This window comes from Pieris napi, chromosome 5 (assembly GCF_905475465.1).
Source record: "Pieris napi chromosome 5, ilPieNapi1.2, whole genome shotgun sequence".
Taxonomy (NCBI): domain Eukaryota; kingdom Metazoa; phylum Arthropoda; class Insecta; order Lepidoptera; family Pieridae; genus Pieris; species Pieris napi.
In genome coordinates, this window is record NC_062238.1 from 6,984,970 (window position 1) to 6,997,056 (window position 12,087).

A 12,087-nucleotide genomic window follows, 5' to 3' on the forward strand; every position below is an offset into this window, starting at 1 on the left:
TTGTTTAATGCTTGTAAATCCTTGAATTTTCATCGCTTATTTAATGTTTTAATTTGAATTTTATGGTACTATACAATATAATGGTAGAGGTGAGATGATTTTGTTATCAGATGCATTTAAAATAAATTGAATTTGTTGTGGAGAAATTTCTTGTAACGATTATCATAATTGAAAAGTGGACAGAAATTGACTGTGAAATTTGAAAACGTCACAACACGTTAACGGATACTTCATTGCAAGACAAGGAAAATGTAGACATTAATACACTCCAGTTATGCAAATCTTTGTATGGAATAGAAATATATTTACGACTGTCTCATTTATATTATTTTCTTAAATGGAAAGAGGATCATTTTGTAAATCAAATAAGGAATTAACAAATAACACCAGCTGTTGGCCTAGTGGCTTCAGCGTGCGACTCTCATTACTGAGGTCCTGGTTTCGAGTCCGGGCACCAATGGACTTTGTTTTATGTGCGCATTTATTATACGCTCGAACGGTAAAGGAAAACATCGTGAGGAAACCGGCGAAGACCCAAAAAAGTCGAGGGCGTGTGTCAGGCACAGGAGGTTTATCACCTACTTGTCCATTCGATTGACAAATTATCATGAAACATAAATCTGAGGCCTAGACCTAAAAAGTGAGAGTGAAACTTCTTTAGGCGCATGAGGGTAAAATGAGATGGAAGATGTGCAGCGTTTTTGTCGAAAAAAAAGGAGAGAGCGATTGAAGCCGATTGAGAGAGTTAGAAGGGCGAATCGCCTTACAGAAATACTATTTAAAAAAAATACATATATTTTTTATTTTATGCAAAATAATTTATAGAAATCTCAAATGACGAATTGTAAATTAAAATGCCACGTGTTTCTATTTTTGAAGAATTTATAATTTCTACTAATTTTCGACACTTAATATTTTAATGACAATTAAATTCCTAACATATGTTCTTTTTTCCCTCCCTCTAAGTCTCGGAAATCTAAAGCTTTAGATTTTAAATAAGTGCAAGACTTAAAAAATAGTTTGCCAATGAAGTTTCACTTCTGACATGTACCTACTCTGTACGCACGCACTTTTTTTATTTAACACCAGCTCTTAAAATGCTTCGGCACTAATATAGCTCTTTAACCTATTTAATTGTGACTGAGATTTGTAACACACAAAAGTTTTTGTCTTCGAGAGAATAGATTGGTTCCATTAGTATATTAAACGGACAATAAACTGTTTGTGATCGCATTTCTATCAGTGACCTAGACACCTACATCGTCTAACATGTGAAGAATAAACTTTAGATCTTTTATATTCAGGACACATTCATCTCTTGTTAAATGAAATCGGCAATAGATATTTTAGTTTTTGTTACCACTAAGAACGTAATAGTGAACAACTCTACGAAAGACTAGGCGGTATTGTTGAAAGACTATAGCCTGCGCCATGGGCGAAAATTAAAAAAAAAATGTAATAGTAAACAAATTATTTACGGTAACGGTTTTAAATACCATCGCACTTTTTTGACGCTACTAATTATTTAGGAGTCTCGGAGGACCTTCATTGGAACACCTGCAAGTGAGTTTTGCTCCGGAAACGCGTCAAAAAAACGCGTTTTTTTTTTTTTTTTTTTTTCACCTGGGGAAACCCGATTACGGGCCCCCGCGCCTGGGCAAGTGTGATTGGCGCGGGGAGTGTGGGGATCAAGGTCGTAAAATGCGATGGTCCCCATACCCACTAAAACCACCAGGGCCCAATACATAGCCATAGCACGTGAAGAGCAGTAAACAAAAGCAAAATAAGCAATATAGCAAAATAAAAAATCGGTCAGTCAGTGTTTAATTTATAGACATATTTGACAGCTTTAATTAGCTCCAAAAATGGGTCTTTTTTATGTTTTATATTGTTTCGCCGCCACAAATATTCATAGACATGATCTGAAAAATTTTCAGTGTTATTATAATTATCCTTTTTAAAAAATCTTTTTACTGCCCTCCACTGTGACTCAATCCTTTGCGTATGGGTTCCATCTTCAGCCACAAACGGGTTTTCAGGGTCTGAATGATTCACTTTTTGATGTATGTACCCATGGTCTGCCAGACAATCGTATGCTTTCCAGAAGTCAGTATGAATGATAGTACCAACTTCAACATGTTTTTGAATGAGAGGAAGTAATATATCAGCTGATCGAATATTATTTGGGCACACTTCCAATCTTAGGTCTTCAGATTTGTCTTCGATCATACCAAGGACCCAATGGCCCTCAATATGTCGTCCTACAACAATTAAAGAATTAGTTAATAAGCTTAATGAGTTAAATAAATTTTGTAGATGTGATAATAATAGGGTTATTGGACAGCTCTGGTTTTTAAATTACACTCTAGGAGTAAAACAGACTAATAACACATATAGTAAATATTAATTAATAGTGCTATAAAATAATTACCTCGATTATATTTTCTTTTCCCAAATTTAGATTCATCAATCTGGACTATCTTCCCTGGGCCACCAATCTTTCCTACCGCTTGAGTTTTATCCATTTGATATATAACTATAGTTTCCCTACAATAACTATACCAATCACATATAGTAACTCGGCTTAAGGATTTAAGTCTATCATCTTTATATGGATCTTCACGCATGGTTGTAAGATAGCTAAAATTTTGCGAAAACGCATATAATAAATAGAAAACATGAACTAATTCTATTTTAATATTTTCGAAAAATGTTCCTTTATTTCTAGGAACTTTAGTTTTTGATCTGCAATTTCCTTTCGTGCAACACCATGAACCAAATGTTTTATTCGTCGATTTAGCAATTTTCATGGGTTTACGATGTGTACTACATTGCTTTTGAGAATGCACTAAACCATTTTCTTCAGCGAATGCCACACACTGCTCATTGGTACCTAATTTTTTATATAATCTAATCAGATTCCACAATGAGACCACTTCCTCACTATTCAAGTCACGATTCACAACGGACCCATCGTCCTCAAAATCATTTTCACGAGTAGAACTTGTAGACGCCATCACTATAAATCTGAAAATGATCGCGAGAAATCAGTGTTGATTATGTATGTAAAGCCAAGTTTCAAAAAATGCAAATAAAATAACGCACTTTCACGTGAAAATAAAAAAGAAACGGATTTATAAAGTAAACTTTGCACTGTAAAACTAATTACCGCTAGTCTAGCATAAACCACATTCAAAATGGCCGATTAAGTTTATAAAATTAATAGGGATGTGAAAAATAATCGATTTTTTTAAAAGTGAAAATCGATTTTTGTATTCGATTTTAATATTACAAATAATTGAAAATTCGGCGACCAAATATTCATATACTAACTCTAACCTAACCAATCTAAATAATATTTGTTTTTGTGGACAGCTCCGATCTAAATAGTAATTGTTTATTCAAGCCTCGGCTTCTCGGCGTCCTGGTCGCCTTCGGCGACCAAATATTCATATACTAACTCTAACCTAACCAATCTAAATAATATTTGTTTTTGTGGACAGCTCCGATCTAAATAGTAATTGTTTATTCAAGCCTCGGCTTCTCGGCGTCCTGGTCGCCTTCGGCGACCAAATATTCATATACTAACTCTAACCTAACCAATCTAAATAATATTTGTTTTTGTGGACAGCTCCGATCTAAATAGTAATTGTTTATTCAAGCCTCGGCTTCTCGGCGTCCTGGTCGCCTTCGGCGACCAAATATTCATATACTAACTCTAACCTAACCAATCTAAATAATATTTGTTTTTGTGGACAGCTCCGATCTAAATAGTAATTGTTTATTCAAGCCTCGGCTTCTCGGCGTCCTGGTCGCCTTCGGCGACCAAATATTCATATACTAACTCTAACCTAACCAATCTAAATAATATTTGTTTTTGTGGACAGCTCCGATCTAAATAGTAATTGTTTATTCAAGCCTCGGCTTCTCGGCGTCCTGGTCGCCTTCGGCGACCAAATATTCATATACTAACTCTAACCTAACCAATCTAAATAATATTTGTTTTTGTGGACAGCTCCGATCTAAATAGTAATTGTTTATTCAAGCCTCGGCTTCTCGGCGTCCTGGTCGCCTTCGGCGACCAAATATTCATATACTAACTCTAACCTAACCAATCTAAATAATATTTGTTTTTGTGGACAGCTCCGATCTAAATAGTAATTGTTTATTCAAGCCTCGGCTTCTCGGCGTCCTGGTCGCCTTCGGCGACCAAATATTCATATACTAACTCTAACCTAACCAATCTAAATAATATTTGTTTTTGTGGACAGCTCCGATCTAAATAGTAATTGTTTATTCAAGCCTCGGCTTCTCGGCGTCCTGGTCGCCTTCGGCGACCAAATATTCATATACTAACTCTAACCTAACCAATCTAAATAATATTTGTTTTTGTGGACAGCTCCGATCTAAATAGTAATTGTTTATTCAAGCCTCGGCTTCTCGGCGTCCTGGTCGCCTTCGGCGACCAAATATTCATATACTAACTCTAACCTAACCAATCTAAATAATATTTGTTTTTGTGGACAGCTCCGATCTAAATAGTAATTGTTTATTCAAGCCTCGGCTTCTCGGCGTCCTGGTCGCCTTCGGCGACCAAATATTCATATACTAACTCTAACCTAACCAATCTAAATAAAAATTTTTTTGTGGACAGCTCCGGCGCTACGGGAAATGCAGCCCCTCCACCCTTGCGTACCAAAGCACAGGCATTTTATTCAAGCCTCCGCAACCTCGGCTTTTTGGTCGCCTTCGGCGACCAGCCTCAGCCGCTACAGCTTTCATAATGCCTGTGCTTTGTTACAGCGGGTGGGGGCTGCTCTTCCTCCGCGCCTCCGATTATTTATATACACTCTAGGGGTAAGACAGACAAGACCACGTGGATAGTGGGGTGCTCTGATTCGGTTTTGGGTACTTTTTGGATATTAAAGTAAACACTTTATTCTAGTAAAAATTAAATAATATAGAAAGTTGCAAACAATGAAATACAAGTACTAATTAGAAAATACAGACGAGTAGGTATCGATAATTTCAAAAAATTTCAGAACACTATAATCTATCAACACGAAATTAGGTTAATTTCAATGTTGATTATTCTATAACTTTAAATTTCAAAAATGAGGAAATAATCGATAAATAAATAAAACGATTATTAACAATCGATAAATTAAAAACACGATTTTTTTAAGTGAACGTCACATCACTTATAACCAATAGAAAAGTAGAAAATGGCGGATTGTTTACAAATTTTAATACATTACACAAAACTTTAAATTTTTTATAAAAATATTAAGACGCGTTTCCGGAGCAAAACTCACTTGGAGGTGTTCCAATGAAGGTCCCCCGGACACTCCTAGATAATTAGTATCGTCAAAAACGTGAGGTGGTGTTTAACACCCAACCCAACAGCCAGCCGTATGTTATTCGAATATAGGGGAAATTAAAAATAAATATAATTGGGTAAATAAATAAATAAATCTCTATGGTAAATTGTGAAAGACTATATACTCGATCTATCTATTTACCAACTTATTGCGAAACTAAAATAAGTGTTGTGATAATAATCTTTGCTTAGCTCCATATTTTAAGAGTATTAAAATAACATATCATTAAATTATTAAAAATTTCGGTTAAGCATAATTTTCATTAACAATTAAGGTAATTATGTTTCTCATGGAAATGGTTATAATAAAATGCAAACGTTATTTAACCTAATTCTGTCAAAACGAAGTTACGACTTTTCTTTTGTGATTTTATCGAACTTGATATAAACCGAGATACCGTAACACTAGCCACGTACTACGGTTTCACTCGCTTACACATTGAGTTCACACATACGAACATAAAGATAAATGTAATTAATGTTTTCACTAGTATTACAACTGTTCCGCCCTGTCTTCGCTCTACGCGTCGTTAATTATAAAATCTGTGTTTTGTTAATTCATCATTGTGTGGTCCAAGTTACTACAACTCAAAGCCATTGTAATTAATTGTTCACGAAAACTAAAAAACAAAACACAGGCGAAAAAAGTTCATACTACATTACCAGAAACAAATGCAATCGTTCATCACCGTACGAGCTGTAATAACTCCAGACTTCTTCCGTACCACCGTAACGGCTAAAAGTCTCACGGTTCATACTAGGCATTTCTTTTGGGAACTAGCGAACTGTGGAACGCTTCCCGGTGAAGGGCTTGGTGGTCCCCTGGCAGATACGAACTCGTATTATTTAAAGAGAGAGCTTACTCCTTTGGCCGGCAACGGAGTAAGCTATCGGTGGCTAAAATAGGTGGCTATCGGCTGTGGTGCCTTTTATGGCTATCCCGTAGGCTCGTTTGCCCCCCTATCTCATTACAAAAAGAAATCTGTAACATTATCGCATATCATAACAGAATAGCAATCAGTTCATCGTTTCCAACATGATAATCTTGAGGTTGATAACATTCCACAAGTATGGAGATTACTTTGTAAGTGAGCTAATTAGCAAGGACAGTGCATAGAGACGTAAGTGCAAAAACTAGAAACTTGATATCGGGAACGGTATTACAAAAAAGGTTCAGATTATATCCCTCTTGATTTTCTTCACCTACATGATATGTATATTGTATATTATATTTCTATTGTAATTCACCGTTATTAAACTATAAATATTTAAAAAAAACAATGGTATTTGAAAAAAATCGGAACTATACAGCATTTTATTTAAAGCTTTAAATAAAATGCTGAGTTTTTTTCAAACCTTATATATCGTATCGGGGTCACTCACGAAAAAATCCGGAGTTTTTGCAATCGTACAAAATGATTTTTTTTTTAAATTACCATGACGAAACTATCAAAAGCACTTTCGACACAATAGAGTTTTTATTCCAACTAGTGATGAACAATAAAATGAACTTATCTCGTAACCAAATTAATATTGACAATAATTATATTACGTAACTTACCAAAGATTTTTTTATTATCTTTTCGTTATTCAATTTCACATACAATTGTTCAAACGACGTTCTATGTTCAACTAGTTGGTTCATTATTTTTACACGCTTTATATATTAGCTTCACCTGTATGTATGTATGTAACCGACTCCTTCGGACTCGATTTTGACCCACTTTCAACGGACAGATTTAATTCAAACTTTGCGCGCCTGTCAAAGATCGATGACAATGCAATAATCCGAAAAAAAAATGAAAAAAATTAACTAAAAATTAAAAAATAAATAATAGTTTAAAAAAACTAGAACACACGCTTTATATAGAAAACTAAACTAAAAAACAGAAAATAAATTTTAATAAATATTAATTAAGAATAATGTAAATAATTCCTAATTTAGGCTGAAAATGGTAATGAACAAAAAATACTGGTATTATTGTGAAAAAGCGTGGGGCGCTATGTGCCATATTTTTCGTTTATCGAGCAACCTAGGAATTATTTACATTGTTCTTAATTAATATTTATTAAAATTTATTTTCTGTTTTTTAGTTTATTTTTCTATATAAAGCGTGTGTTCTAGTTTTTTTAAACTACTAGCTGGCCTGGCGAACATCGTACCGCCTAACAGTCGATTCTTTATTTTTTTAAATACTTATTCTGCTATTCGGAACACCGGTCTAGCTAGAAAAAAAAAGAAAGTTGATAATACAACATATACATTATGACAAAAAATAAAAATTTACCTTCCCGGAACCCCTCCACTAACACTTGAACTTTATGATATGGTATTAAAGTTCAAATTGCCATTAAATATTATTACGAATATTTTGTATGGGAATATAGAAAAGTGTTGTTTTTAGACTTTTTCACTAATTTTTTTAAATTTTTCTCTCCGTAAGAACCATCCTCGTACTTCAAAGAATATTATAAAAAAATAATTGGCCAAATCGGTCAAGCCGTTATGTCGTGCCAACGGAAAACGGGTTTCATTTTTATATATATAGATTATTTATTTTTTCTTTATTTCCGTTTGACCATTTTAATACTTACCGAAGCCCGTCGTAATTTGGACCACACATCAGACGTGTGAGACAGTTAGGTGTTTTATAAAACGCATCACGCGCACGTTACGGATATTTAAATTTTAAGTTCACACGGCCAGCTTGTTTCAATTCAGCAATAAAATAACGATCGAATAGTTTGAACAACTGCGATTCTATTATAACGCACACGTCATACTATATTGTCTTGTAATTGTACCGTAACCGTACAAAATCGTATTTTTTAAAGTAATTTAATTATATAAAGGTAATAAATTATCCGGATGGAAACAAAAATTAATTAGAATAAAAATGTCCTATACCAAAAATAAGGTAGCATTCAATTTTCAACAAAGATATCTGTAGATTTCTTTCCCTAAACAAACAATATATTTTATTATTTAAAATAGATTATAATTTTATTTATGAGTTTAGTACATATGCTTAAACCAACGAGAAAATACTAATAATATAGAAGGTAGAAAAAAAATTAAAATATTGTTATTATTTAAAATGATAAAACTCAATATTTCACTTACATAACTAACTTAATAAACGTTTAACAGTGTTTCCTAAAGTGTTCTACTAATGGTTTTATAATAAACGTTTTTTTATGAATATCGCTACAGCACTTGTACTTCAAAAGGTTTAAAAACCTTAAAATTCTTATAAAGCCGGCAACGTACTCGCGAGACTCCTGCCATTGTAAGTATTTATATGCACTTATCACATAACTTAGGTGAGCGTTTAGGCCCTGTTTTATAAAGAAAACGTTTATCTCAATATGACCTTCAAAAACATTCGTGTTTTTGTCAACGAGCACGCCATCGAGTAACAGTCGTGGAAAGTATTCGCATGCCATCTAGTTCCATTACAATGTGTCAATTACTTCTACACACGCTACTAATTACAATTTCCTTACCAAATATATTTGTAACGGAAGGCGATTTACAAAGTTTACTATTAGTAATGTATTGTTTAGTTTTGATTTTATTTATTGTTGTTGTATATGTTTAGTATTTATTTTTATTATGTTATTCAACTATGCACCTCATACGTAAGATACTGAAGACAAACGGTGGTATCCCGGGATGGGCTATTCGACAATATATCGAGCATAAATCGGAGGTGGAAAAATTCTGCCATAGAATAGTCAAATTTGACAGATATTAATAGGACAAGAGGTGACGCGGGTCACGCCGGCCAGTGGGCTCCAACTCGCCCATAAATATTATTAGGATATTTCTGGAGTATTTGGGAGACGCCAAGCCTATCAGATCTAGTTTAAGCAATTAAAGTCCCTTTTTATTAAAGAGGAGTTGAAACTCCCCTTATGCTTTTCGGCCATAGATCTGCCTGATAGGCTATTAGGGGCCTAATGTTAAAAAAATAAACTGAAGATAGACCTTTTTTTATCGAAATTTTGACCTTTTTTATTGATTTTTAACGTCCTTATAATTTGTTTCTATCGATGTCCCGTCACGACATCTTTGCATATGAAAACAATTGTTATTCATACGATTTTTCGGTGTCGTAAACCTCAAAGCTTGATAATACAATTGTATTAAACTGATTCCCTGGAGTTAAGGACGATCCCACGCTCTCCATAATCCCTGAGAAAATTGATGACTCTTAGCGATATTATGATACGCTGTGATAGAATTATCGTACCGGAAGAAAAAATTATAGTAATAATTTATTCACAGTCCAGCATCGCGCGCAAATCTTTTCTTCAAGCTAACTACGCCGGCACTCTATAACACTTAATAGTAATTCCGTAGTGAACATGGAGTTTGTACGCGATAACGAAATACAACTCCGACGCTATGGGTTTTAAGAGATCTACGTCAAAACTGGGAACAAAAACTTCTGTTTAGACCCCGGTAATGCGAGATCCTATCTAACTCGGCCTGGCACTATCTGAGGTGGTTTGGTGGATTATAAGAACGTAATCTCTGGATAGCACAGGCTGGTGTAGGTCCCACATACCCTGCTACTTTCGAAGGTATGCGCGAAGACATTTCCTCCTCGGATATCAAAAAAGAGTGCAATACTTAATATTAAGTTAACAGAATATCCGCTTATAAAGATAAGAGTTATAATTACACGATAAAATGTATTTAAATAATTAGACAGTATCTTAAAATCCCAGAATTATTAAAACGTCTATCTAACTTAACCAACTCTAGCATAAATAAATGTTTATTCTATCCACGCTTAGTCAGGAAATGTCGTCTTTTCACTTTTACGTGTAGAAAAAATCCATCGCAAAACCAATCGTTAGGATGATGTTGATTTCAACCCGCCGTAGATGGCAGAGCAGGTGCGCTAAGCCTGTTTTGTGTTTTTATCCGCAGAAAATAGATACTATTAGTGTTCATTCACTCTGGATGGATTTAGAATGTATCAAGTAAATTATTCATTAATCTTTTAAACAAAGCTTTAAGAAACCTTATACGTTATATTGCTTATACGTATGTTGTCACACCCCAAATGTTGTGTGAAGTCAAATGTTAACATTGAAAAAGGCATTTATCTGAATATTATATATAAATTACTCGTCACGTTGTTTGTACTACAACTCAACCGATTTCAGTCAAATTTGCACACCGTGTGCAGTTTGATTTAACTTAAAAGATAGGACAGCTTACATCTCAATTTATACCCGGAATATTATTTAATTGCAAATTATTTGTTTATTATTTGACAGTCACAAGTCTAACAGATGGACCTGTGTTGAAAGTACTAAGCTACAATTTAATGGCATAGCCACCAAAAAACCAAGAACCCCATGACTGGTGTTCTCCTACCGTTTCCCTTGAATAGTTTACTACTATGTAATATAAAAAACCAAAACCTTAGCCTCAGCAACGCGTGGCCGGGTATCGTAGTTCTTTTATATAGTTAAAGAAGCGTGCCAACGGGCATTACAATGAAATCTTCTACTAATTGACCTTAATTAATTAATCATTAGGCAAACAGAATGCTTTATAATTAATAACTACTATAGCATTTAAAATACAATACATCAAACAGCAATAAGTCCGCCTCTTATTTCTGTACTTTTTAACCGGTCCGGTTATGATATAAACAAGAGGTTTATACTACAAGCTGATGTTATTGAAATCGCATTTGACTTTTAAAGACAAATTGAAGACATAATGACGACGACTTGGTATAGAAACAAGAGTTATACTAATACTTTAGCACAGTTTATTAAATGATTCGATATGCTCAGTACATTTGAGTTACTAAAGAAGCATACTTTATAACATCCTAAAGTTAGAAAAGATAAAATTTCCTTAAAAATCTTTAGCTTTAAATTAATGCTTATTAAATATTTTTATAGTCAATTGTGTTCTTTATAAACACATAATTGCTGAGGAGCCGGCGTCATCGACCGTACAGTAGCACTTTTATTATTTTATCTCAAGATTTGTCTTAAGATAATCGTCTGATATCTTATTATGAACGAACAAAGACTCTCGCAAAATAATTGTCATAATTAAAAACTAACAATATGATGAGCCATACTTTAATTCTGTTGTAATTTTTTATGCACAATTTAATTAAGCGTTAAAACTCTGTATTTTTCTTATCGCTTGAAGACCATAATTTAATAAAATTTTAAATATAATAATATTTAATACTGAAAATAAGTTTTAAATGGCTTTTGTTTACGGAAATGATGACGAATTCTTAATTTTTTATTATGATTCATACGCTTTTGTGTGAAATTAAGTTATCTGTAGTAATCTCTATTGTCTATTATATCGTTGGTATATCTTTATATGTTCTTTAGAAATACAACAACTATAATATTATAATATTCAGTATATACATATGTAAAAGGCTCAGCGGCGCTACAAACTCTTTAGGTCTTGGCCTCAGATTTCTGAATCTGTTCCATGATCATTTTTAAATCTTATAGGTAAGTAGGATATCAGCCTCCAGTGCCGGACACTCGCCCTCGACTTTTTGGGTCTTAGACAAGTCGGTTTCGTCACGATGTTTTCCTTCACCGTTTGAGCAAATGTTAAATGCGCACATAGAAAGAAACTCCTTTGGTGCACAGCCGGGGATCGAACCTACGACCTCAGGTATGAGAGTCGCACGCTGAAG

At 33.9% G+C, this 12,087-nt stretch overlaps 2 protein-coding genes across 6 annotated transcripts in view; both read right to left on the reverse strand.

The window, feature by feature from the left end:
- The window catches only part of LOC125049552, a 68,937-nt gene that overhangs the window by 50,667 nt on the left and 6,183 nt on the right, over positions 1-12,087 (reverse strand). Inside the window, exon 1 of one of the 3 annotated variants that reach the window (XM_047648918.1) lies at positions 7,976-8,023. The exons of the other annotated variants lie outside the window; for them this stretch is intronic. The gene's annotated coding sequence lies outside the window, so the exon portion shown is untranslated. Of the gene's footprint in view, positions 1-7,975; positions 8,024-12,087 lie in introns of those variants that run through there. 3 annotated transcript variants of the gene reach the window in all.
- LOC125049551 lies at positions 1,479-5,400 on the reverse strand. 3 transcript variants are annotated; one of them, XM_047648916.1, is made up of 3 exons: positions 5,316-5,400; positions 2,432-3,027; positions 1,479-2,261 (listed from the first exon to the last, which is right to left on the reverse strand). In XM_047648916.1, the coding sequence occupies exons 2-3, from the start codon at positions 3,015-3,017 to the stop codon at positions 1,813-1,815; spliced, it is 1,035 nt and encodes a 344-aa protein (XP_047504872.1). In that variant the 5' UTR covers positions 3,018-3,027; positions 5,316-5,400; the 3' UTR covers positions 1,479-1,812. The 3 variants fall into 3 exon arrangements, with proteins under 3 accessions (XP_047504872.1, XP_047504870.1, XP_047504871.1); XM_047648914.1 differs by lacking the exon at positions 5,316-5,400 and adding an exon at positions 3,106-3,301; XM_047648915.1 differs by lacking the exon at positions 5,316-5,400 and having other exon boundaries at positions 2,432-3,301.